Below are 27,741 nucleotides of genomic sequence, written 5' to 3' on the forward strand. Positions count from 1 at the left end.
ATTCCTAGCTTGAACCTGGGTGTCACAATCAGCAGTAGCAACACTTCATGGTAATCCTACAAGATTGGTTGGAGTTTTTACATTTTACTTAATGAAAAAATAAAGCTCAGAGTGATCAAGTTAATTTGGCTTACCTTGAGAAATGATAAAACTTTAATTCAGATGTCTAATTTAAAAGCTGCTTTCTTTTTCATTACTTCAAAGTTCCTAATTCAGGTTCTTCCTTCTCTTCGTAATTAAGAAAAACTTTGTGTCTTTTCCTTGCTAGTTGCTTTTTGGGTCTGTTTTATTAATCTAGCTTATTTTATGTACTCTCAAGTGAGCAGCCATTGGCTCAGAAATTCTCACAAAAGACAGGTTGGCTCTGGTGCATATCTAAGACATCCCGACTCTCATGTATCCCCAATAATACTGGCAGTTACTATTAAGTTTTTCTACTTAGCTCAGTCTCTCATTTTTCAGAACAAGCTTTCAGACCTTGTATATTCTCTTCACATCTTTTTCTGTGGACATCAGTCATGGTTTTTCATTGTAAGCAAATGAAACAACTTTTGTTGATTGAATCAAGAACAGGGTTAAAGCAAATGATTGAATAGGAGGCATGAGATTACAGAATGCCTACAAAGCTTCTGGAACTGCAGCGATAGGCATGCCACAGGGCTGATGCACTGGGCACATTCCTTTCCCCCAACTGGACACACTGTGCTGTCACAGAGTGCTGCAGCTTCAGCCTGTTGTATACCCCCTGCCTCTGCCACCTGCATGGGGTGGCTTCTCTGTGAGCTCTACCTCTCTAGAGTACACATTCTCAATTCAAAATTTGGGGTAGATGTGTCTGGACCCAGGTCAAGTGCTTTCTTTTTAACTGCAAAGAGGCTAGGAAAATGAGTATCTGGCATTTCCAGCTTTTCCACAAGAGCTATAAGGTAGGAGAATTCCCTAAACTTGGGAAGGGGATTCAGCATAGATACCCCTCAAAAAGGTGAATGTCCAAAATATCTTCTTCTTCCTTTATTTGAAGCAGATCACTTTAACTTTTATTTTTTTAGAGAAAATAAAAATCATCACATAGGAATACCTTTATATTTCAGTGGCAGTCATACATCCCTCTTTTACCATAAGGACCTGAATCTTTTGTTCAAAATATTCTTTTTCTTGATCTTTGACTCCCCTTTCTTTCTGTCTTCCTTTTTGCTGTCCAGCTTTCTTCTGTACTCAGTCTCTCCTTAACCCACTGGTTTCCACTGGCTTTTAAACATGCTCATATCTCATTCATTGTTTGTAGATAAATTTTTCCCACATCTTCCCCACCTATTCTTTAGTCCAATAGACCGGTTCTCAGCTAAATAACTTCTTGGAAGACACTATTTTGAGTCAGCTGGTCAGTCTTCTCTACTCTCAGCCCCATCCTCAGGTTGACAACTTCTTTGTTCTTGGTCCAGTAACACACTTTCCTGCCTCTTCCTGCCCTTCTACCCCTTCTTTTCTCTGTTTTTTTTTTTTTTTTTTTTTTCTCACCAGGATTTTCTTTCCCTGTTCAGCTAATAAATGTTAGTGCTTCTCAAGACCTCATCTTCTCTCCTTAATTTCTCCTTATTTTACAGTCAGTTTTATCTTAAGTCATAGATTCATTATTTGATGTGAATTACTTGCTAATTTATATTTCTATTCCAGACATCTTCCCTTAAGTGCTAAATTAGGGGTTGGCAAACTATAGCCAAATTCAGTCTGCATTGGAACACAGCCATGCCTGTTCATTTTCATACTGTCTATGGCTGCAGCTGCTCTTAAATGATGAGCTGTGTAGTAGCTACAGAGACTGGGTGGCTTATAAAACCATATTTTTACTTACTTTTTGGTCCTTTACAGAAAAAATCTGCAGACCCTGTGCTATACATTATCCTCAAATGTTTATAAATCATCTAGAAGTAAAGTAACTTTCTTTTCTTTGATTGCCTGTGTCTGGGAAGAGGCTGCAACTTATTCCAGGCCCCTACCTGCCCAGCAGAGTGCTCACAGACCACAGCAAGTCTTGTATCATTTTGTTCATCTGATTTGTTTTTCAGGGTGAAGAAAACCTTAAAACAAGCATTTGTACATTTTTATCTGTTTTGTCACATTTGGACATCATCATTCAAAATATTCCAGACAAGGTGAGTTTAAATTGTCTATAAGAAGAGTTTAAACTTAGCTTTCAACATAGAATTTTATATATCTGTACTAACTTTTTTAAAATATAGAGCATTCCTTGTGTTTTTTGCAATTTCTCCCCTTCCTTTTTGCTCCCCTTACCCCAAATGTATCCTCGTACTTGGACACAAATTCAGAATTAGATATTACCCACCTGTCTGCACAAATACTTTCTCTCTCTCTCTCTCTCTCTCTCTCTCTCTCTCTCTGCTATGCGTTGTACCTAGTGAATCCACAGACAAATTAATGAACAATTTTTCATGACATGATAATTTTGTATAAGAATTTATGTAAGATTTGCTTAATGAACTTTAATTCTTCCTTGACTGGCATAGTTTATTTAAGAAATGCTGATGCAAAGAAACTTATGGTCAGAATATTAAAAGTTAGTGGGTAATTGGAAGTTGATATACAATGACTGTCATCTGGAGTTTGAAGTCCAGTTTTTTCATCTTTCTCAGTTTAGAGAATTTTCCTAGTGGCTCACTACATAGATAAGTAGAGATTGTAGCTAATTTTAATTTTGGTTAATCACTATGGCAACTGTAAAGAATTTAGGAAAATCTCCAGTATGACTTAGAGCAAGATTCTGTATTATTCCCAGATGATTTTGCTTGTATGTGGTATATAGAGAAACCATACAAAGGTTAGACAAAGTCAAACTAAAAAACTAGTCCTTGAAAGAAGATAATAGAACTGAGACATTCAGAGGGGGGAGGATAAATGGAAGGGGTAAAGCACAAATTGGAGAGGGAACGTTGGACTATGGCGTGGACTCTGGGTGCTTTGGTGGTGGGAGCACTATGGTAACAGCACAGAAAGAGAGGAGTCCCAGACTTCCAAAAGACAACACTGTAAACCAGCATTACCTCAAAAATAAATAAATGAAAGCCAAAGTTAAAATATTAAAAAAAAAAGGAATTAAAAAAATAAAAAAATAAAAGATATATTAGGGTCAAGATATTATTAGGGTCACAATAAAAAAATAAGAAAAAAAAAAGGAAGAGTCTGTATTATTAAATCTGAAGAGAAAAATGTATTGATAGGTTAAAAATGGCGAAAACAACGTGAAATAAGAAATGTCATTTCATGTTGAAAGAGAAATAAAAATACAGAGGGTAAAAATATTTCCTGGAATTTTTCAAAGTGTTTTTGTCTTTAAAACATTGGTAATAACCAAATTTAGTCATTAACTTATTACAGAAATCTTAACATATTTTTCTTCCCACCGCATTTCAACCTCTAAAATAATGATGTCTTTGGGCCTCCCTGGTGGCGCAGCGGTTGAGCGCTGGGTTGCGAAGCTGCCCACGGCCTCTGAGGCGCCGGTTCGATCCCCGGCTGCTCCCCGGCCACCGGAGGAGGATCCCACATGGTGCGCAGACCTCTCCTGCCGCCCGCTGCTCCCCTCAGCAGTGTACTTCGGTCCTTCTGCCTGCTCTGCTCCCCACTCTGGCTCTGGTGAATTCTCTCACCCTCCCGCGCTTCTGACTGTACCCAGTGCATGTATAAACAAAACAAACAAACAAATAAAATAAATAAATAAATAAAACATGCCTCTATTAAAAAAAAAAAATAAAAAAATAAAAAAAAATAAAATAATGATGTCTTTAAAGTAATGATATCATGCAGTGTTTGTAAGCCAGATAGCAGTGTATTAGTTACAGTTATGTGAAAACTTGTGTAAATACTTACTGTTAAGATCGAGGAAGCTGTAGTATCAGATAACATCAAATGTTACTTTTAAAAAAAATATATATACAGGAAAGAGATTTGTTTACTATCTAATGAGAGAGTGAAGGTAGACAATAAACTCCTATGGTAGGGTGGATAAATTAGTTCAAGAATAGTCTTGACAAGTTCTGAAATTTATCTTGGAAGATGGGTGTATTAGATGTGGGATAAAAAGGGTGTTATTTTTATCATTAGGTCCTTTTTTACTGTATGTTACATATTCTAAGTTTATTTTTTATTTTTAAAATAATCCTTAAAAGAATGGTTGATTAATAGAAGAGAATCTCAATTTCAACATCTGAAAAAAAAAATCTAAACTGAGATAACTAAGTGAAGGCCAAACCAGTTTACTTTATTAGTTTGATTTATAATTTGTAAAGTCCATTGTTACTTGACAAATATATTTTTGTTTAAAGACTTCTTGAAAGCAGTCATTTAAGACTTTCCAGTTTCTTTAAAGTATGTTACTTAATGTGTACAGGATCTACCCTCAGTAGTCATATAAGATTCAAAACTATTGTCTCACAGGACAGAGGTAAGACACTAAATGTGTTCTCAGAAGTAATAGAAAGGAAATAAAAAAAGTTCTGCTCATGGTTGTGTATTGTTCTGCCAGCTTGGTTAGTGTAGACAACCCTTGTCAGCAAACAAAAGGAAATATAGTTTTCCTTGTCTTCAGCATCAAAACTTCTTACATTGGTATGAGAAGTACTGTCTCCCTGTTATGGCCAAGCAATGCCATTATATATATGAGTGTAGGATTCATAGGAAGATGGTATTCCCTGGTGAGATTGATGGTGTATTTCCCCTCCCACCCCCACATAAAAGTATTACCCTTCCCACCCCAGCTCCCAGATATTGGTTTTCCAATATCATTCATTAGTAAAAGGAACCAAGGATCATTGAAGAAATGGCTATTTATAGAATAGGGCAGAAACTGTACAAGATAAGTCTGGAGAAGTTTGTAGCAATATCAAGTAAGGAAATGCTTTACACACACACACATACTGGAGAAGTTTGTAACAAATATCAAGTAAGGGAATGCTTTACACACACACACCACTGGAGAAGTTTGTAAGGAAAAGGTACACACACACACACACACACACACACACACACACACACACACACACGCGTGCGCGCGTGCGCATTGGTCATATGAGACCCAGGACCAAATGAAAGAGTTCCAAAGAGCAAGAACTGAAACAATCTGAGCAACAGAAGTAAGTAGTATTGGATTACAACCCACATTATAAAATACCTGTAAGTTCACACTGATATAAATGAATGACAGAATGAATGGATGAATGGTAGAGACAACAAATCTGTGCATTTAAAGGTCCACATAACTTATATGAAATTCTGCCCTTAAGTGTGGGCTGTACTGGCGATGTGACATCCTTCCAAATAGGGAAACAGAGTAACTCTATCGTCACACTGATTCTGTGTATCCTGGATATGATGTGATGAACATGACCCTTTAGCTCTGTAGTTTCCTCCCAAAACTCCATAGCCCCAGTCTAATCATGAGAGAAATGTCACCCAAACCTCAAGCGAGGGACAGTCTGCAAAATACCTCACTACTGCTCCTCAAAACTGACCAAATAAGCAAAAACAAGGGCAGTTTGAAAAACTGACAACCAAGAGACAGCCAGGGGAACACATGGCCAAATGTAATGTGGAATCCTGGAAAAGGAAAAAGGACATTAGTGGAAACTAAGGAAATTAGAGCAAAGCCAGGATTGAGATGGTTATAGAAGGGTGGTAAAAAAATTGCCAAACCAGTGAAAGAAGATTGATGAGGTAACATTTTTATAATTTGCATGCCTTGTTTTTAATTACACAGTCAGGGTAAAATGGTCCATGTTTACATTTTCTTTTCAGAAAATGATTCTGAAACAAGCACTTATTATTGTACTGCAGTGGTGTTTCAATCACAATTTTAGTACTCGACTGTATGCATTGGTTGCTCTTAAGAAAATTTGGAGCATGTGCAAATTGCTGCATGTTGAAGAATTTGATGCATTGACTTCTGTTATTGAATCCAGTCTTAGTCAAGTGGAAAACATGCATGGAGCAGGGTAAGTAAGCCTTGTCCCTTCCTTTTGCTTCTAGTTGAGCACATGGGAGGGGATGTGGGAGGTGCTCTTCCTGAGGGAGCTCATTATTCCATTGTGTTGGAGCACTTAGAGCTGGGAGAAGGCAAAGCTAAGCAGGATACTCTTTGAGGTCTGGAATGACAATTCTAATTGTCATAGCTATGTCTTGACCTTTTATTACTTTTTTAATTCTCGATCCTTTATTTATAAATAATTTCCCACATATAGCCAAATATTATTAGCCCCTGCTGTAAAAGAACTGAAGAGAAGCAGCACGATCTGACTTTGAAGATGTATTCTTAACCTGTCCTTAGTACTAAAGCTGGATACTTTTTTCCTTTTTGTTTCCAAGAGAGCTCTTCTGTTTCCCAAACAAAATCCAACCTATTATAGAAGCTCAATATTAAATAAAATACTGCTACTGTGGCTGGCATGGGGGAGGAATATGTAACCCATTATTTTGTAAAGCCCTCTTTCTCCCACACCCATTTGAGGTTGAAGGTCACAAGACAAAAGCAGGCTAACATATCCTAAGTGTTTCTTGATATATGAACTTACTTCTCATCCCTAAGGTAGTACTAATGTTCTACTTTATTTTTTATTATTATTGATTATCACCATCCAGTGATGCTGGGATTTTTATAAATTTAAAGACAATATCAGTCAGCATAAAAGGCATTTCTTTAGTAATTCAGAAATATCCACTAATTTATATAAGCAAAATGATAATAGTTGGAAGCAGCTTAGGAGGCATCTAAAATAGTGTTTGGAAAACACATGGCATATAGGAAGTTTGCCTTGACTTTGAAGTTAGGCAAATGAGACTATGAGTCATAAAGCTTCTGGTGGTTCCAGAGCTGAGGTATTTCCATGCCACAAATTTACATTATAACTCTTCTACCTGCTTTAACATTTGACACATTTGTTGAAAAGAGGCATTTTGGTAATAAGCGGGGAAGGAATATTTGGGGGCTCTGAGAAAAATATTCAGTTCAACAAATATCAACACCAAGGTAGATTTATATGTGCTAGAACAGGGAGAAAAGAATTGGGTAGAGAGATACGGTGTTATAGATGAAGGACATAGGGCAAAGGAAGGGGGTAAACACCTCTGGTGAGTCATGCATGATTCAGGTGCTGGAAAACTGCCTCAGATACTGGTCCCAGCACAGTCTAGTCATTAAAATTAGTAATTTATTATAGCATTAACTATGATTCTGGATGTATCCCTGGCACCTACAATTCTTTGTCTTTTTTACATGGTCTTGAAAGTCTCATTTCTTCTTGAGGTGTGGGAGGAGAAGGCTTGAAGCAGATACCTGCTGTTCGTTGTGTGGCCACACCGAGGTTTTTGCACAGTCCCCTTCTGATGGACACTTAAATAAGAGTTTTATTTAGTTTTTTAAGATTCATAAAGCCCATTTGAAAGACTAGCATAGAAGAGTGGAGATTATTCAGAATAGGAAGATGGAGCAAAATCCAAAGGGATAGGATCAGAGCACAAATTGGGGTCCTGCCCTTTGGCAGAGACTCTTGAGAGTGAAGGAGAAGAGGACCGGTGCACAGAGAATGAGGGGAGATGAAAGGACTCTCATCTGAGCTTGTCACCCCAATGATACATGAGCATAGCTACCTGCTATGGTGGTGAGGGTGAGTAGAGGGTCTCTGAACTTTGGAGAGAGGTGAAGATTGGCCACAGCAAGAGAATCTTGACAGGTAAATGTCTTGGAATTGCTATAGCCTTTGAGTGTTCATCATGAATTAAGTTGAAGCCTACTGGCCCTGTATAATTTTTTATCCCTACCTCTCCCCTTTTAAGCCTTAACAAATGTGTTCAAAATTTAAAACCTGCTTATATTAAATTTGGTTTATGAAAGCTGGTGTATCCTTTAGTTATATGTTGTGAATCTTCAGAATAGAAAAAGTGACCTACATAATAGTTTTGTATTCTGGAAAAAAAAAAAAAAAAGCACTTGCTGCCAAAGAGAGACTTAAGGATTTCAACCCAGATTTCTTGTATCATTCCCTTGTAGAATTCTTTTATCCCTAAACCTATAAGTTGTGTACCTGGCAGGCTGGTACTGTCTTTGTCCTCTGACAACCACCGTTACTTCTCATCACATTTCGTGGAGCACAGGCCTCTGCACATTATTCTATATTGATTACTTTAACTCCAGAAAATTGGGTTTCATTCTTACTGAATCATTGCATGTTGCATGACTTTGAGAGTAGTTTCTATGTCTGACTTTGAGTTATATTTCAAAATATCAAAATTATTGTTTAAAAATTATTTTAATTGAAGTAGGTTTACCTACTGCCAAATCACCTAGAGCCCACCATCATAATCCACTGTGATTCCTTCCCTCTTCTTACCCCTCCCCACTCTGGATGCTTCCAGTTCAGTTTTCAAGGGTTAGTTTCTAAGCTTGTCTTTTTATCTCACCTTTAGTTTGGTTTTTCTATATTCCACATATTAATGACAGCATCCAGTTGTGTCAGTTTTCAGAGTATGTTAATCTTGAAGATACTGGTGTGTAAGTTTTAGTATAAAATTCATAAAAGTTTCCATTTGTTCTAAATTCTGCAGTACCTTTTTAAGATATCTAATTGATATTTCTCCTTTACCAGAATTGTTTCACTTGCCCATTCATCATACCATATTTTTAATCATTAGGAATGCCAAGAAGAATTGGCAACGCATTCAAGAACATTTCTTTTTTGCAACATTTCACCCACTTAAAGATTACTGTTTGGAGGTAAGCAGAGATTATCTTTTTTAAATTCTCCAATATTCTGTGTAAATTCTCTGTATCTTTAATCCTCATACTTGCTGCCATTATTGTTGAAAGATTATGATTAGGTTAACTTTGCCTTGCTTGCAAACATCACCTTAACATTGTAAAGTTCTAAGTTTAATTTTGTCACTTTATGCAGATGACTTGCTTGCATTTCACTCGTAAGCAGTGAAAATTGGCTAGTCATTTTCACTTTCTATTTCTCAGGCAGTGTCTGGCTTGTAAACACTGGAAGGGGGAATATTTAACTCTAAACAGAAATCTGTTCTGACATTAAAAGGAAATGAGTGAGAACATTTGTGCAGGTGAGATTTTGTTGTAATGAAGACCACTGTTAATGAAAGAGCAAAGAGATCTTCTCTGTGAATTGTGTTTTTTAGGGTCTTGGAGACAAAAGCTGTATAGCAAATTATACGCCACGTTATTGATTATAACAGAATGTGCTTATGTAATTTTAAGAGCCATGAACATATTATTATAAATAGCATGTGGATTAACTAACTTCATATATAAATTATTAAGCTTTGTATAAGTTGTATTTCTCCCTCTTTTAGCTATAATTATAATATTTTGCTTTGAATTTAAAACATGTGACCTAGGACTTTTCCTCTAAAGAACCTGGAAGTATCAGCAACTTTAATTAATGTGCATTAGCAATTTTTGGGGGTATATTACTAATAAAATTGATATAAAATATATCAATCTATATATTGTGAGATATTCATTATCGAATATTAACATGTACTGACTGCTGCTTCATTGCAAAAATTATTTAAGATTCTTCAAATATTAATATGCTCTGTTCTGTGTTCTTTAGCACCCAGAATGCTTTGTTTGACATCTTTCTGAAGGACTCTTAATAACTCTCTAGTGTTAAGTCAACCTTTTCTATTCAGTTCTCCAGCAGGAGTAAGTCCCCTATTTCCCTCTTTCCTTCATCCCTGCCTTTCACTGCCTCACTCTCATACATTTCAGTCTCCATTAATGATACAAATCATAACTCTGTGTAAGTAAAATAGTGGCTCACAAAAATCGTCTCTGTATGTTTGGAGCTATACCTAGTACTTACTCAATAAACATAAAGTTGCCATCATGCCTATTTAAATGTGTGCAAATACTGCTTGCATGAAGAAAAACTTGTCCTAAAGACTTTTGTCTTTGCACAGTTTTGAGCTTATTACCTCATTTTTAAATGGCTTATTACTTGTACTTGTGCTTCTTATGTGTCATTTCACCTTGGATGATTTTCTGGTTCTCAGATTTTTCTGAGTAGGTGAAGGGAAGGGAAGGGAAGGAGGATTCTTTTCTTAATGATGAATTAATACTATTTACAGTGGTATCACACTGTGTTTACAAAATACTTTCACGTGCTGTATTAACCTGATTTTATCCTCATTTTACAAATGAGGAACTTGAAACCAAGACAGGTTAACTGGCTTGTCTAACACCACACAGGTTATACATAGTTAAGCAAAATTTAATTTAGATTCTTAATTTGTCTGCTGGTAGCAAGAAAAAAATTTAGCATCAGAAGGACTTGAACTTGATTGCTTATGGAGGTATCTGGTTACCAATAAATAGCATTTATCCAAATTAATCATTGATGATGATTAATTCCAAAAGATTTTTTGCCTTTATTAAGAGCACAGTGGTTTATTATGTACAATCAGAAATATCAGAGTAGAAGACTTGCCTTGTCTCAAGGATTTTCTAAATAAATTCCCTAATTTCTTAGAAAAGATGAGCAATACATTGCCATAGATATAAAGGAGAATGTGCAAATGTAACTAGCTATCATAGTTTGGAAGAAAAATCAGTAGTAATAAACAGTGCTTTAAACATGTTATCATGTATTTCTTTGCTATTTTTAAGGAAAAATATTTAGATTTTATAATTTTCTTTTCAGACTATATTTTACATCCTTCCACGTCTTTCCAGCCTTGTTGAAGATGAGTGGATTGCTATTGATAAATTTACCAGCTTCACTGACATTCCTTTAGATGCGGGATTTCAGTGGTACCAATCTTCAACTGGTCTTTCTGAACTAAAACCAGGCGATTGGTCTCAGCAGGACATAGGTAAAAAGAATCTCTGCTTGTTTTTCCCCATGTTGATTTGGTTAGGTTTACGATTAAATTCCTTAGAACAGATAGTTGATATTCCTTTTTCACTGATAGGGTGATATCTCTGCTACTCCACACAGAGAAAAGACAGTGAAAAGAATGTGATAGATCTGTAACTAGTACCTTTATTTGTGGTTGGCCTTGCTATAAAAAACCACAGTCTGATCTGCTTTATTAGATAAAATTAGTGGCTGTTCTTTTCTTTGAAATATTAAATATTAATATTTATTAGCTCTTCCACTATGTTTCTATAAAATTACAGATTTTAAAAAGGGCCAAATTATGAAATTTCCTTTCTTGTTTCCTATAGGAATAAAGCAGGACTCTTGATTCTAGTCCCTTCTCTGTCTGGTTGAACATCCCTCATTTGCTATCTCTTCTTTCTTCTGTATTTCTAGCTCCTTTTTTTTTTTTTTTAAAGATTTATTTTATTTATTTATACAAGCACTGGGTACAGTCAGAAGTGCGGGAGGGTGAGAGAATTCACCAGGGCCAGAGCGGGGAACAGAACAGGCAGACTGACGAAGTATACTGCTGAGGGGAGCACTGGGCGGCAGGAGAGGTCTGTGCGCCATGTGGGACCCTCGCCGGTGGCCGGGGATCGAACCGGTGCTGCAGATGCTGCAGGCAGCTTCACAGCCCAGCGCTCAACTGCTGCGCCACTAGGGGAGGCCCTCTCTAGCTCCTTTTATACTGACTCCTTCCCTTCAGTTTTTGCTAGGACCTCCATTGCCCTTGATTGCTCTCCTCTTCACAGTGAAGTACCCTAAAAAATACAAGATTAAGTAACCCTTCTCCCCATATTTAAAATCAGAGCTAATCTTCGTAGGTGTGTAGTAGTAGTCTAGATTCTTACCATTTCTGTTACTTACATTTTGTCCTCATTCTGGCTCTTCTTAGCCCATAACCATAACTAAAACACTTTTTCAGAAAATCAGAATTTTTCTTTGTCTCCTCCTTTACAGAATCTAAATAGGTGTCCTTCCCTTATCATACTTGACCTTCATGTAGCATTTATTTGCTAATTTTTTGCTCTCCTGATTTTCCTTCTTAATCTCACCCTTCTCACCCTCCTTTATGAGTTCCCCCACATGAACCTTATATTTGTGGTAGTAGTTTTGTAGTAGTTCTCCAAAAATTTTGTCAAGAATACCTTGGGCAACTTATTAAAAGTGCAGATTTTTGTGTCCCACCCTTATATTTAATTCAATATGTCTGGATGAGAGTTCTGGGAAAGTGCATTTTTGTTTTTTTAATCAAACACTGGTTATTTCACTAATGCATTATAAGCCATCACCTTAAAATTTATTCATCCAACAAAGATTTATTGATTACCTTCTATGTTCCCATGTCTTGACATGAAACATAAATCTCTGGCATTGTGGGGCTTACATTGCTCCACAGGGAGACAAACCTAAACAAATATTTAAGGATAATGTCAGATAGGAAAAAGTACAATGAAGAACATAAAGCAGGGTAAAAAGATAGTGACAGATAATTAAAAAAAACCTTTCTAAGGAGTTGACATCGAACAGTGACCTACATAAAATAAGTGCAAGTCAAGTAACGATTCTGGGGAGAATGTTCCCAAAATAGAAAATGGCAAAATATAAAGATTTGGGAGCAAAAGATGGTACAAGAGTCACTTCATTAGTGTAGGGGGGACAACCTGACTGGGGTGGGCAGAGCAGAGACTGGGAGGAAAGAGAAAAAGGATGACATTTGTGCACAATGATTTGAGTTTGAGAGAGTGGAGCAGAGAAAAGAGGTGTTACTTGGATGGGGAGAAGGCTAACGAGGTCCATTTGTTTTTGTTTATTTTGGTAGAGGGATGTTGCAGTATGGTTTTTATGCTGAGACTTAAATGTTAGTGCCCCTGAATGTTTCCATTGGCCTTTTGTTTTTCTTATTTCGAATGTTCCCTATGAATATTTTTATTAAATTTCCACAACTTGAAACCACCGCCTATGCAATTGTAACTTTCAAATCCTCATCTTTGTTCAGTCTTTTTCATGAATCTTCTGGATATTTGAGATATCCCAGACTCTTTCAACTCAATGTAGACAAATAGAATTTCTGCCCAAGAACATTCTGTAGTCCCTTCCTATTAATAGCATCACTTGATCATCACAGATGTCATTCTTTCACAGTTTTCTCTCCTGGCACATGCATCTATTACCAAATCTTGGTTATTCTGCTTCCCAATTTGGTTTCAGCTCCTCTCAACTTACTTGCTCTGACTTAATTTAGACTGTCTTTGACTGGACTAATGGCTTTCCAATCCCAACTTACGTTCCACATCACTTTTAAGTGGGATTTTTCTAAAACACAAAACCAGTACAGATTTTCCTCAATTTTTAATGGGGTAATGTGATAAACCCATCTTTAGTTGAAAATACCTTAAATCGAAATGCAGGCTGGGAGCTTCAACTCCCAGCAACTGAGAGTTCAGCTTCCAGCTGCGACTGCCCAACATTACAACAAAGTATTATTTTGTAGTTTCTACTGAAATCCTATCAGTTTTTCACCATCTTCAATCAAAAATCATTAAGTCAAATCATCGTAAGTCAGGAATACCCTGCAGTGAATCCCCCTTCTTAAATAAAACCCTATATGGCAACTATCTGCAGAATGAATGCTTTATTATTATATATAAAGTTCTTATGACTTAGTCGGAGCCATCTTCCTCCACCCATTATAAGGCTGAGTTACACCAGAGTACAGGTGCTGTCTGAAATCTTTCCATGTCCTGCACTGTGCTCCCCTTGAACCTTACTTCTTACCCCTCCTATCCCCAAATACCAGTAACTCCTTTGTGTGTGAGTATATCTCACTACATAGCGTGTCGCGTCATAGCTTTCTGCATGTCTCTTCCATCCTCAGTGATCTAAGTGCCCCTTGATTGCTCCGTTAGTTTGGACAGAATGGAAGAAGAGCCTAAAAGGATAATCTTAGTCCTGTATTAGAGATCAAAACACTGCAGCTGGACAGACTAAGAACATTCTGTGTGCTCATTGGATTAGTTAGGAGATCATTGCTTCAGAGAATTTCTTTCACTTTAGAAAGTTTCCTCATGTTACTTACAATTTAAGAACTGTGTTTTTTTCCAGGAGTATTTCTACAAAAATTGTTTTTAACAATATACCATTATTTTATGTGCTTCTAAGAAAAATTGCTACCACATTATGGTACCATATCTGTGAATTCTGAGATGCTTCCTAATTTTGTATAAGCTAAAATATTAAAAGTGTCTTAAATTTTCATTAAATGTTACTGGTTAAAATTGAATTTGAAAACTTAAAATTACTACTGAAATTTGATAATTATGTCTAAATCCAAGTGAGGTTCTTTAGTTAATGAATCACATTCTAAACTATTAAAATATAATTGTATGTGTAAATAAATAAATCCATGGAGTGAGAGAAATTTATATAGGAATATTTTTCCTTCTCAGGCTCTAATTCAGGAGAAGCGGATAACCAATCAGAGTGGACTGATGTTCAGAAGAAGATTATACCATGGAAACACAATGTTCCAGATTTAGATGTGGAGTTAATATTTCAGGATCGTGCTGCCAAACTTGGAAAGTCAGTTAGTGGACTTATTGTAGTGGCCTCACTCATTGATAAACCAACCAACTTAGGAGGTAAATTTATAGTACATCAGGGAGGTTGCTCAAAATCTTTTTTTCCTGAAAGTTTTTAATCAACCCACCACCATATTTGGCTGTCTTTTCTATGCTTACCCTTTTTGGGGAGTTTTAAAGGATTGTATGGACATATTGAGCTTAGTGTTTACTATATACATTAATTCCAGCTTGTTCTGTGTAGGACTGTGCCGCACCTGTGAGGTGTTTGGAGCCTCCGTGCTTGTTGTTGGCAATCTGCAGTGTATCAAAGACAAGCAGTTTCAGCACCTCAGTGTTTCAGCTGAGCAATGGCTTCCTTTAGTGGAGGTAGGTGGAATGTAACTTACTGAATTTTTTATTTGCTAAGATCTTTTGTAGTATTCTATCTATCTTTATCTATCAGTCCTATTGCAGTAATACATGGTGATCTTTCAATAGTTTTTTTTTTTTAATTTTTTTAAAGATTTATTTATTTATTTATACAAGAACCGGGGTACAGGCCAGATTCGCGGGAGGGTGAGAGGATTCACCAGAGACAGAGTGGGGAATAGAACAGGCAGACTGACGAAATACACTGCTGAGGGGAGCAGCAGGCGAGACAGGAGAGGTCTGCTGTGCCATGTGGGACCCTTGCTGGCCGGCTGGGATTGAACCGGCGCTGCAGAGGCTGCAGACAGCTTTACAGCGCTGCGTTCAACTGTCTGTGCCACCAGGGGAGGCTCTCAATAGTTTTTAAATGATACATAAAGTACAGCTGAAATCTCCTTGTCTCTTCTCTCATTGTCTTTTGTCTTTCACATCATTGTGGTTTTAGAAATTTGTCAATAACACAGAATTCTTTTCATAAAATGTACCCTGTAGCAGCAATTCACTATTGATTTAGGAATAAATTCTATGAATGTATATGGTTGGGAGAGTTTTTTCTTATAGTATGTAATTCTATCCTTTTCCTTTTAAAGATTTAACAAGCTTGATTTAATAAAAGTTGTTTAGAAACTCTGATTTTACCCCAAGCCGAGCTGTAACTGAATGACTGAATATTGAATATTCTTTTTAAACTAATATCAAGGTAAAAGCATCCCATCTAGTTGATTATCTACAACAGAAAAGAGGAGAAGGTTATACCATCATTGGTGTGGAACAAACTGCCAAAAGTTTAGCTCTGAACCAGTACCGCTTTCCTGGGAAATCTCTACTCCTGTTGGGGTAAGAAAAGTCTTTTTCTAATGTATATTCTGAGTGTCAGTCTAGAAAATGTTTCAGATATTTTACAGTTTACCTTCGCTCTTGCTATATTACATGTGCACTTGACTTTTAACTTGTAAAGTGTATGGAAAGCCCCTTTGTTTTCATTTAATTGTACCTGTTTGGGACAGTCAGGTGAACACAGAATTGACCCATAAATCTTTTTGTTACAATCTTACTTTTTTGAGACCACAGATTTACATCATTTCTTTAGTCTATTTCTTCCAGTAACATTCAGAATATCTGGTAAAAAAAAAATGTATTTGTTACAAGAAAACTGACCTTTGTTCTCTGGTTTTTCTTCATCAGAAATGAACGTGAAGGGATTCCAGCAAATCTGATCCAGCAATTGGATGTTTGTGTGGAGATCCCTCAACAAGGCATCATTCGGTCACTAAACGTCCATGTGAGTGGAGCTCTGCTCATTTGGGAGTACACCAGACAACAGTTGCTTAAGAATGGGGACACCGAGTCATGAAGTTTGTGCCTTATCTGAGAGGAGATATTGGTGCTTTGAAACCTATTTTTAAAACTCTGGACTAATGAAATAGATTCTGAAATTTACTGGGATAATTTGTATTTTTTTCTTGAAATGCCAAAAATTTTTCATGTGCCTTAAAGTTATTACTAACGTTATCCTCTTTAATAAAAAATTTTAGCTAAATGTATTGCTTCTTTAATAAAATATTTTAAGCAGTGTTGGAAATATAGCAATGTATTAATTGTAGATAATTTCATAAAAATTAGTATTGTCAGAAATGTGAATAATGGTAAGAATGAGGTAGAATTAAGACAGCTGTTACCTATGAATCCCAGACCCTTATTCATAAATGAGAAAGCATGAGAGGTGGAAGTGAAAGTCTTGTTACTTTGGATCTACTTATTCCCAGGGAAAGAACATGCTTGACAAGATGCTAACCTAGTTTTCCTATAAAGTTCCTAATGCTTAAATAATATTTACATGGCTTTATTCTTAAATCCATGAACTAGGTGATATGATGTTTTTAGGAAATTTTTCTTATTATCACCTTTGCTCAGGGAATTCAAATAGTGCTTAGAAACAGTCTATTAACTGTCAACATAGACCCAAAGGAGGATTTGCACATCAGTCTCAAAAGTAAGGGTGGAACCCAGGAGGATTGATTTGCTGTCTCTGTTCTTTTTGTTTTGTTTAATATTTGGGTTACTTTAGTTGATGGTAACTATCACCATCCAGCAATGAACTTTAACTGTAGTTTCCATACTCCCTCCACACAGATGCCTCTGACAGGTCTTACATCACCATGGACATTAATCAAAACCAAGAAATACTGAAGATGGTGCCATTCATTATACTAGAGCCTACAAATCTGAGCTGTATTCAGCTTTCCAGTTTTCCCACTAATATTCTTTTTATGTTCCAGGAGCCAGTACAGGACACTCAGTTGCATTTAATCATGCCTCCTTGGTCTCTTCCAATCTGTGACAGAGTCTTTCTTTCCTTGTCTTTCATGACGATAATATTGAAGAGTACTCACCAGATATTTTTCATGTTTCATAATTTGGGTTTGTCTGGTATTTTCTCATGATCAAATAAATGGAAGGTATGGGTTTAAGGAAAATATACTGCAGTGACACAGTGCCCATTTCATCTCAGCATGACTTACTACCCTCGGTCATTTAAGGCAACGTTTGTCACGCTATTTTCTTTTTCCACAGTCTGTTTGCTAGAAGCAAGTCACTAAACCTAGCCTACAAAAGTAGGGAATATAAGTTTCACCTCATGGAGAGAAGAGTGGCACAGAATTTGGAGGCAGCTACCACAGTAGTTAGAAAATATTTTTTGGAGCTATTCAGAGGCTATACTAATGAAATGTTCCTCTTAAACATTTTAACCACTAATTTTTATTTTTTAATTGATTTGCAAAAATATTTAAGTTTGAGGGGATGTAGCTTCACTTTTTGATAAATGTATGAATCACACTGCACCCACCACCAAAGATCTAGTACCATTCACTAATAGAAACTGCAACCCCACCAACTTTGTAGTTGTTTTTCAGAATTATTTTGTCTATCTTAGGTTCTTTGCCTTTACATACAAATTTAGAATCAGCTTGTCTATATCTACTCAAAAAAGCTTGTTGGGATTTTGATTGGAATCATGTTCAACCTACAGAAAAAATTAGGGAGAACTTAAGAATATCTTAAAATTTTTATATCTTCTAACCCTAATTTCTCTTTCCAGTTAATTAGATCTTCTCTGATATAAAGTGTTTTGGAGTTTTCAGTGTATAGTACTGCATATATTGTTAGATTTACATCGAAGTCTTCCTTTTTTTTCTCCAGTGCTATTGTAAATGGTGTAGTTTTTAAATTCCAGTTATTCATTGCTGGTATTCAGGAATGTGATCTTTTGTATGCAGACCTTACTTTCATCTTTCTAAGAGTCACTTACTAGTTTAGGGGTTCTCTGTAATACTTTGTGATTTTATAGAGATAATCGCATCATTGAACAGAACCAGTTTTGGTTCTTCCTTCCCAATTTGTATGATTATTAATTCTTTTTTGTCTTATTGAAGTAGCTAGGAATCCAGAACAATGTTCAATAGGAAAAGTTACAGGATATCCTTACCTTGTTACTGATTATGGGGAAAAAGCACCTATCGTCTCATCATTAAGTATGATGTAGATTTTTTTGTAGGTGATCTTTGTTATTTTACCTGTATATTTTAAGATTAATCCTGTTCCAGTCCTTATTTTTTTTGTATCTGCATTAAAAATACTATCTCTGAGGTGATTTACCTTTTCAATATCTGTATGTATAATATCTGCCTACTACCCATCCTTCCAAACCAAAAAAAAGGGAGTGCTTGTGTTTTTTTAATAATGGGCTTTAATTTTCTTAAAATACAGACTTCTTACTAAATTACAACTAAGTATTTCATATTACTTTATTTTAATTCTTCATAGTTTGAATGATGGACTTTTTTGTTACTTCATCATTTTTATTTAAGTGTTGTTTATATGGAAAAAGTACTGATGTTTACCATCAGTACTCTTGTCCTGAAGTCAGTGGAGATTTTTGAATGTCCAGAAATAATAGCTTCAACTTTTCTGAAAAACAGGAATATCCTAGGATTTTGCAGTTGTTTTTGAAGGTTGGAATTGTCCTGCTTCAAATTTTTCTTTGAATTTTAAGTAGTCTCTTCTTTTATCAAAGTATTTTATCTGTTGAGAAAAAGGGTTTTGAAATAAGAGTAAGTTATATAGCTTAGACAAACAAAAGCACAGATTCAAATATAGCAGATTATTCAATATAAATTATGTAAGTGGCATTAAGTATGAGAATATCAATTGTATTCTAGAAGCATTTTGAATCAGTTCACTAGATGTACAGAACTCTCTCAAGGATGTAAACCACTGAGTGCTAACCTGTTTTGGATTTCAGACCCTATTGAGAATCTGAATAACCCACAAACCTTGTCCTCAAGAAATATACATGTATTTGGACATATGAAACGTGTTGTGTTAGTTCAGAGAGTTGTTAGTTCAGTTAGTTCAGAGATGACAGAGATCTCAGGTCATCTGACTTCATGGTTTAAAGATATAAGTTTTTGTTATCAACTATAAGTTCAATAAATTTTGCTCACTCATAAGCCATAATTTTTATATCAACTTTATCTCATCCAGAAACATACATTTAAGGCAATAAACACATAGCAAAAAAGTATACACTGATGGTAAAATTCAATAAATTTTAATTTATTTAAAATTAAATTTAAAAATTAAATTTAAAATTCAATAAGGGACTTCATTTTAATTTTTATATCCTTCTCTTGCCATAGGTGATTTGAAATATCCTAAAGCCCCATATCCTGAAACTGTAAAGTCACAGAAGGAGAAAAGCAAGGCTGACCACAAAACTGTCCTCATGTCTACATCTGAGCTGCCCTGCAGACAAGGCAAAGGCAGAATACCATGTTAGAAAACACTGGGCATTTAGTTAAAAGTTTTTCTTAGGGATTTAATTCTTAAATATTTCAGTGGAGCCTGAGTAAATGTAAATTAGTTTAGACTCTGAAATGAAAATGTAGAACTCTACCCTGCCCCCTTTCTAGTTGTGGATGAGAGAGTCAGCCCCCAAGTGAACATTTAGTGGGAGGACACTGCCCTACAGCCATGGAATATTCTAATCCACCCCTTGAGTGACGACTGCTTTCTTATTTACCAAAACACCAAGTGCTCTAAAATCATAGGCCACCAGAAACATCTTTGAAGTTCCACAGGTAAAAATGAAACACCCCATGTCTGCCTGGAGAATCTGAGAAAGTCTTACAGAGAGCACCCTTGATTTCCATCCCAGGTGCAGACTTCAAATAAGAGATTTCTGAACATGATACTCAGCATTTATCTATAAAGAAAATAGGACTCTTTGTCCACTCCTTAGTCCAGAGCTGATGACCTATTTATACACAATGCTGCTTTTTTTTTGAGCATATCAAAGCACTGCTTCATTTCAGTTTTACCTAAATTCTACTCTTGCCCACAAATCCTCTGATAATTCTTTTCCTTTGGTTGGTGAGATGCCCATAGTTCTGGTGGTTGGTCTCTGTTACAGCTTTTAAATCTGGAGGTCAGATTTAGCTCTGGCGCCCTTGGGACGACTGTGCCAGGACAGGTATAATATAAAAAGTATGCCACATGAGGAAGTGGATAATATCCTTAACATTTCTGTGGCAAATTAAGACTTCTTTATGTCCAGTCATGTCTGGAACTGCCTAATGTGCAGTTCCATTTAGTGGTCCTGCTGACATTTCATCCCTAGTCTGTGTGGGACTTTGCGCCTCTCCAAAGGTGTTTCTCTTCTTTCAGTACCTATTCAACGACTGCATCATTATTCATTCAGATGTGTGATCTGCTCCCCCATCTTGGTCACACAGTGCAGACCTAACCATTTCTCATTGGGATTGTTTTAATGACCCTTAAACTGATTTCTCTACCTTCCTTAAATCATGTGTCACTACTGCCAAATATAATCTTTTTAAAACCTAAATGTGATGTCACCTACTTATTTAAAGATCCTTCACCATACTCCTGTTGGCTTCAAGGCCAACATTCAAACTTCTCAGTAAGACAAACAAGGGCTTTCACTTTATCTCTGCCTCTCTGTTCATCCTCTCTGAATTTACTACTTGTTCCTGAAATGTTAGCCATGCAAAGGTCCTAATTTCCTGAGTGTGCTGATTCCTTGTGCATCTTGCTTCCATTGCCTTTGCACATACACCACACTTTGCCTGAAAAGCTCTCCTCTCCAATATTCACCTCCTCATTCAATTAACAGTTAAAGACCCCCAATACGTGGCACTTTCGCTAAAAGGCTAATGGATCAAGCATATATTGAGAAACACTGTATATATGATTCAGGTATCCCCTAAACTATTAAATGAGACAAAGAGTGATAGGGTGAATGTCAAAATATTGGAATTTTTAAGACATTTCAAAGATGCATAAGGAAAACACAGTATCTGAAACTGATATTAGTATCTTATCTCAGATTTATGGCTGTTCTACTTGGGAAAGACTGGGATGATGCTAGAATGATAGACCTGCTGCTGCTTAATGATGCTAGATGATAGACCCTGCTGCTGCTTAAGTGATGAAGGAATAGGAAACTTGAAATAGGATCTTTATCCAGGTTAGACTGATGAGTGGCATATTTACTATGCAACGAATTTGTATTTTTAGCTCTCTATTTGTATTATAGCCCTCTATTTGGTGGTTTTATTTTTATCTTTATTCTTTGGCTGTGGTTTCAGCTGAGTAAAAAAGACTAACTTTGAAATCATAGAGGCCTACATTTGAATCCCCCTCTACTACTTCACTGGTTAGATGTTCTTGAACAATGTACTTCACCTTCCTGAGATTTAGTTCCTATTGTATAAAACAGATATAATGGTTTCACAAGACTGAATGAAAATGAAAGTTAATGAGAACAAAAGTCTTACACAGAATGCACTCAAATTTCCTCCCATTTCTTTCCCCTCCCACTTACCTCTCACACATTTTTCTGGAAAAAATTTTCTGTTTTTATTCTATGATTACTGGATAAGACAACAACAAGGTAATACTTGAGTAGAACACACAGGAAAAAAAGGAGCAAAGGACTGAGGGAGTGGACTGAGAAAATTCGGTTATGGAAGAAGAAAGTGTAGTGCTATAGAAGAAAACAGTTTTAAATGGGAAAGCAATTATCCTTGTCAAATGTGGCAGATGCCAATTAGGATATGACAGTGCAGTACTCACTTTCCTTTGTTGGAATCATCCATAACTTTACAGGTCACTGTCATTTTCTTCAACAGTATTCATGATTACCTAATTCCTGGGTGATTTCACTATCCTAATACTCTGGCCCCTCAGTTCTTTGACCTTTGAATGATCTTGCCCTTCAATTTACCTTACTCTGAGGATCAAAGACTAGACTTTTCCCTGGCGAACAACCACAGCTGTACCATAACCCCAAGTCCAAGCATCCCATCCTCTACCCACAACCTGTTCACTGTCCCTCTAGGGCCCTGCATTGGTGTCAACAACTCACTGATGTCACTTCCTTTCAATTGACAGTCATCCCTCTTACATCCTCAGTTGTCTCCTTAGTACCAAACTCAAAGCACTCCAATGGCTTCCTCTTATCACTCAGACTAAAAGCTACAGAAAGTTCAACAGGCACTTCTTCTGAGGTTGGAGAAAAGGGCCAGGCTGAAAGTGACAGTTTGCGCATTAGCACATAAGTAGTGCTTGAAACCATGGCTGTAGACAAGACTGCACTGGGAGAGTTTGTAGCAGCAAAGGGGACTCTACAGAGTACTGGCATTTAACACATAGGAAAGCACTCCAAGCAGCAGTGGCTGCTAGAAATGAAGGGGAAAAAGGAATGTAATGGGAAAGTGGATTGTAAAAGCCCAAATGAGAAAAGGTTTTTGTATTTATATACACTTGAATTATGACTAAGTTTCTAGAACAACATGAGACTTGTACAAGGTATTATCATGTATCCTTCTCTTGCATGACAGGCACAGGAAGAAGTGTGTGGAGTAGGGAAGGGCATGGGGTCTGCACTCAGACTACCCAGCTCAAATCCAGGTTCTGCACTTAAAAGTGACTTCATCTTAATGTATCTGTGTCCTCATCTGTAAAATTGGGTATTTAGAGTTATTGTGAGAATGAGAGAGATGACACCTTTGGAGTGCTTAGAGCATATACCTGGTAGCTGTGACTGAGACACAATGACCTGGCAAGGGTAGACCTGTGACATGGCACTCAGCCTGTGGATGAATAGAAGAGACATAGAAGAAAGAAGCAACTGACTAGCTGTAAAACACCATTTTATGATGCAGAGAATGGAAGTTACCCTGAAAGTAGGGGAGTGGGACCAGTGTATTAGCTGCTGGTTGGAGAAAAAGCAGCGGTTTTAGAGAGTTGCGAGAGGATAGAAAGAGAACTAAGTGTGACTTACCAGAGGGGTTAAGACAGTAATCCCTAACCATGGTTACACACCAGAATCACCTGTAGAGCCACAGCCCTTTCAAAAGAAGCTTGGGTTCTATTTCCAGAAAATTAATAGATCTGAGGTGCGGTCTGGGACATAGCTATTAAAAAAAAAAAAAAAAAATCACAGGATTCTGACTTGCAGTCCAGGTGGAAAATCATGGTTAGGTTGTCAAAAGACAGGTCTAATAGTGACAAGATTCTCCTTGAAAAAAAAAAATGTGTGTGGGGTTGGTGGGAGGGGGCTGGTGGGAGGGGGTTGGTAGGAGGGGGCTGGAAACTGCCAAGACACTGGTCATATCTAACCTCAAAGGCTGGCCTTTCATCTTCATCACTCACATAGCCCCAAGCTCTTCCCTGCTCTTAGTCCCACACTGCTCTCACTGACCAAGGCGCCAGAGAGCAGAATTAGAAGGTCAAGGAGGGGAAAACACAGGCAACACAGCAGTAGTGGTATCACGATCTTAAAGGAATTATGTTTGATGTCAGCACAATCTCCCACATTTTCCACCTACTTCTTAAACTAAGAGTTACTTTCAATGCATCTATCTAATGGGAAAGATGTATAAATGTTTTTGCTTAAATCATTAATCCAATCATAAGATCCCACATTTATCAGTTTTCAAATTATATGTGAAGTCAGACATTAGACCTTTATGGCTGAGATAGGAGATAGGTGGGTGGCTGGTTTTCCAAAAGAGGAGTTCAAAATCTAAAGGTATTTCTATTCCCAGCATTCGTTTCCAGCTCATTACCCCCTCTAACAGGAGCCCCACCCTCTATCACATCCTTATTGTGGTTTCATGTAAGCCTCAGATTTAGAAATCTGAGGTGTAAGAGTTATGAGTAGAAGTAGGAGTAGTAGTTATGAGTAGTTATGGGGCTATGGGAGTGGGAGCATGAGTGATGAAGATGAAAGCCCAGCCCACTTCATTTGTAAAAGTATCTGTTCTCAAACTACTTGCCATACTAAGAGCAGCCTGATACATGATAAAGCGCAGATAAATCCAGGTTCCAGTCTCACACCAACCAGCCCAGCAGGACCTGACTTAGAATTGTTCTGCCCTTTCCCGACCAATACAGAGCAAATATTTCTGAACTCTGGATACAAGTACATAAAACAAGCAACAGGCAAGGTTTTCTTTGTTGCTCACAGAAACTTGATTTGACATGCCTCAAGCGGTGCTTTATTTCCTAGCTTTATTTACTCAGGCTGTAAGCGCTCCGTATTTTAACAGTGAACAGAAACACATCCAAATGTGACTTACCCACTGCTGAGGACAACTTGACTCAAACGAGCTTCTTAACTTCTTGCATTGAGAAGAGTCCTCTCTGTTCTCATCTAAACACTTCCAGTACTCATCCCGGGCTCCCCAGCAAACCTCCCTTTCTTTCATAGATGGGGCTGCCATGGCTAGTGGGCTCAATCTGTGGGCCAAGGTGACATTTGACATTAACAAGGAACCTGTAATCTGAGAGACGGCAAGGCAAGGCAAAAAACACTGTTCTTCTTCCTAACATTCCTCTTCTTAAACTTTAGCCTCGAGATTTTAATTTGAGCTTAAAGTAATCAATTCTAAATTCACAAGAACACTAGCTTTTGAAGTGTATCTCATGTACCTTAATTCAACCCTGGATTAGCAATCTGGTCACAGAGCGCCCGAGTTAGACTCCCGGCTCTCTCACACAGCCTGTCCCCTGGAGAATTTCATTTATTCTCTGCGCTTTCCCCGCGGGTAAGGAGGTTGGGGCATACTGCCCTATTCCCAGGGGTTGCTGTTGGACCCATCATACTGTACAAACAACTGCATGGAGGGGGGCGGGGGTGTAAAATTACCTAGCAGAGCAAGGAATGAAACCCAGTTTTGCAGAAGAGAAACGCGGGGCTAAAGGAGTCAGCGACCTCCCGCGTCCATACTCCACGCGCGCCCCTTTGGACCCACCAGCAAGCCCAACTCGCCGCCAGCCCAGAGCCGGGTTCCCCCAGGGACCGACGGAAGGAAAAGGTCAAGCAGCCCTAAATTAGGAAGGCAGGACGCCGGGCTGACACTGGCGCCGCAGGGTCGCCTGCTCGCTCGCGGCCTTGCGGCGCAAACCCCAGGACCCCCCCGGAAACAATTCTCGCGGAGAATTCGCCGGCTTTGGACTGACCCTTGCGAGTTACCGTTTGCAGCGCGAGGGGGCGGGACTTCCGGTCCCGCTCGCCTACCTGTGGGGTGACTTCCGGGTCTGTGCCGCGAGGGGGCGGGGCCTGTGGCAGTCACGTGGGGCGTGAGTGGTTTCTGGCCGGTTCTCAGAGCGCAATTGGTCTCCTGAGTGGCTTCGTACCTCTCTTCCCGCTGTTGTTCACAATTCTGACGAGCTGTGCCCCTTACGTGAATCTAGGTTTCCATAGGTAGCTGTTGCCCAGCGATCTTTCCAGAAAGGTTATTTGCCGACAAAGCGGCTTTGTGTTGCAGTTTCCCACCTGTGGCATGATAGTTGGACGAAGCTTCAGAGAGCCTTGTGGGCTTAACTCCTCGCTTCCGAAATTAATAGGGAAAAGAAAAAAAGAATGAATGAAACGCCCCAAAGAGAGGCGGGTGACAGGACAAATGAATGACTCAATGAGAACCCAAGAGGCCCATCTCCCAGGCCCCTCCTTGAGCCTTAATCTTGGTACTTTTTGCACCATCACCTCACCTTGATCGCTAGAGCTTTTCTTTTTGGATGGAAAAGATCTTTTTAGTTGGATTTTGGAGACACCTAGTCAAAGAGTATTTGAACTCAGTTTCGTTCTGCTGCGATGTCATTGTTTGTGGAATGAAAAGGTGAGCCTCATTATAGAGTTTACAGCTAGAATCTGTGGTCTTGGAGCTGAAATTTGCAGGACCTAGTATGAATTGGTAGGAGAGTGAGGAAAATTAATATTTGCATTATTGATTTAATCTTATTTGTGCTTTTTTACTGCCCAAACACCAAGGTATTTTTAAAAGGGACGAAAAAGAGCTGCTCCGTGTACTTTGAAAGAATTCAAATTTTAATATACAAATGAGTTCTATCTCAGAATTTTTATTTAAAAGCACGTTTCTAATAAAGGTCAATTAGTCTTGTGGCATCTGGTTCTCTTAACAGATTCCATCTGCTCCATCATCAAGTTCTTTTGAAGTTCTAAGTGCTTATAAAACTCATAAGCAATTCACAGTTCTGTATTCAGCTAGTGTTTGATCCTTTCCAATTTTAATATACACATTCTCAGGGTGGTTATGTGAAACTCAGTACCACCAAACATATGTTCTACAATATGGGAAGTATTTCGGTAAGAATTACTTATAGTGGGTTACTTTAGTTTTACCAGAGTCACCCATTTCTTTGTATCTATATATGTCAAGGGAAGTTTATATCTTTTTAAAAATATTATCTTTTAAGTATAGTCAAGAGTCTTAGATGACATCTGAGTTGAAAAAAGAAATATACTTAAGTATATTTTTAACTTAAGTTTACATGTACTTAATGGTAGTTACATATATTTACTTAATGGTAAATATATTTTTGTTTACTTAATGGTAAATATATGTAAGATACAAATATATATATAATACAAAGTGAAAATTGACTTATCAAAAAAATGGTCATGTTGGATGATTTTAACAAAGTTTCAGCAGTGATTAAGAGAAGCAAAAGAAAAGTTAAAAAGGATGTAAAAAATTTGAGTAATGTGATTTACAAATTTGACTCAACATATGTAGAACAACACAACCAAAATCATAATGTACATTTCTATGAGATCAAATATATTACCAAAATTCAGCATATAGCTATAAAGCAGCTCTCAACAGATTTTAAAGACTGACATCATTCACATTTTTTAAACTACAATACAACTAACTAAAAATCATTAAATAACTATCAAAACTAGTCCATATAACTTGTGGCCAAAGAAAAAATCATGATGATCTGGCTGTGCTGCTCCCCACTCTGTCTCTGGTGAATCACCTGCTGTACCTCCGGCCTACACCCCAGTTCTTGTATGCATAAATAAATAAAAATAATAAATCTTTAAAAAAGTCATGATGAGAAAATATTTTGAGCAGAGCCAATGTAATAGCAACCCTTGTGGACTTGATCTAATGCAGTACCTAGAGGGAAATTTATAACCTTACTTAAGTATGTTAGAAAAAGAGTCTTAAGGGGCTTTAGCTAGATACCCCTTTGCAATAAATCAAGAAAGAAAAGAAAATTAATGTAAAAAGAGGGGAATAATGTTAAGGACTGAAATGAATCAAAGAGAAACAAACTAGTTTAAGAGAACTAGTTTGAGAACCATTTTAAGAGAACCAGTTATATTCACCTCTTCCTAGCTTCATGGTCAGTAACATCAAATTAGTAGCTCATAATTGTCCACAGTGAAAGCAATCCACTAT

The 27,741-nt window shown here is 37.4% G+C and overlaps 2 protein-coding genes and 1 long non-coding RNA gene across 9 annotated transcripts in view; 2 read left to right on the forward strand and 1 right to left on the reverse strand.

Moving 5' to 3' along the window:
- Positions 1-18,699, forward strand: part of TARBP1 (TAR (HIV-1) RNA binding protein 1) — a 66,992-nt gene extending 48,293 nt beyond the window's left edge. The window contains exons 23-30 of one of the 2 annotated variants that reach the window (XM_037510403.2): positions 2,067-2,153; positions 5,809-6,005; positions 8,698-8,779; positions 10,725-10,896; positions 14,396-14,587; positions 14,772-14,896; positions 15,639-15,775; positions 16,124-18,699. In XM_037510403.2, coding sequence (XP_037366300.1) covers positions 2,067-2,153; positions 5,809-6,005; positions 8,698-8,779; positions 10,725-10,896; positions 14,396-14,587; positions 14,772-14,896; positions 15,639-15,775; positions 16,124-16,292 — 1,161 coding nt within the window. In that variant the 3' untranslated portion in view covers positions 16,293-18,699. Of the gene's footprint in view, positions 1-2,066; positions 2,154-5,808; positions 6,006-8,697; positions 8,780-9,025; positions 9,124-10,724; positions 10,897-14,395; positions 14,588-14,771; positions 14,897-15,638; positions 15,776-16,123 lie in introns of those variants that run through there. The other variant, XR_005125085.1, reaches the window with a different exon arrangement.
- On the reverse strand, positions 18,661-25,686 carry LOC119244594 (cytochrome c oxidase assembly factor 6 homolog). 4 transcript variants are annotated; one of them, XM_037510409.2, is made up of 3 exons: positions 25,548-25,686; positions 24,607-24,766; positions 18,661-19,021 (listed from the first exon to the last, which is right to left on the reverse strand). In XM_037510409.2, exons 2-3 carry the CDS (start codon positions 24,748-24,750, stop codon positions 18,926-18,928), a joined length of 240 nt encoding a protein of 79 aa, XP_037366306.1. In that variant the 5' UTR covers positions 24,751-24,766; positions 25,548-25,686; the 3' UTR covers positions 18,661-18,925. The 4 variants fall into 4 exon arrangements, with proteins under 4 accessions (XP_037366306.1, XP_037366304.1, XP_037366303.1 ...); XM_037510407.2 differs by lacking the exon at positions 25,548-25,686 and adding an exon at positions 25,490-25,523; XM_037510406.2 differs by lacking the exon at positions 25,548-25,686 and adding an exon at positions 25,282-25,467.
- The window catches only part of LOC119244595 (uncharacterized), a 56,429-nt gene continuing 54,279 nt past the window's right edge, over positions 25,592-27,741 (forward strand). For all 3 annotated transcript variants that reach the window (XR_008551774.1, XR_008551773.1, XR_005125086.1), the window contains exon 1: positions 25,592-26,148. This is a non-coding gene — a long non-coding RNA (uncharacterized LOC119244595). The remainder of the gene's footprint in view (positions 26,149-27,741) is intronic.

This window comes from Talpa occidentalis, unplaced genomic scaffold, assembly GCF_014898055.3.
Source record: "Talpa occidentalis isolate TD23 unplaced genomic scaffold, MPIMG_talOcc4v2.1 talOcc4.14, whole genome shotgun sequence".
In the NCBI taxonomy this organism is placed as follows: Eukaryota; Metazoa; Chordata; class Mammalia; order Eulipotyphla; family Talpidae; genus Talpa; species Talpa occidentalis.

Bases quoted from the DNA above. Each gene is read 5' to 3' on its own strand.
- LOC119244594 (XM_037510409.2), bottom strand. From the start codon at position 24,750: ATGGCAGCCCCATCTATGAAAGAAAGGGAGGTTTGCTGGGGAGCCCGG. The intron at 19,022-24,606 runs GTAAGTCACATT...TTTTCTCAACAG, and splicing joins CAAGTTGTCCTCAGCAGTGG to ATAAAATACTTTGATAAAAG.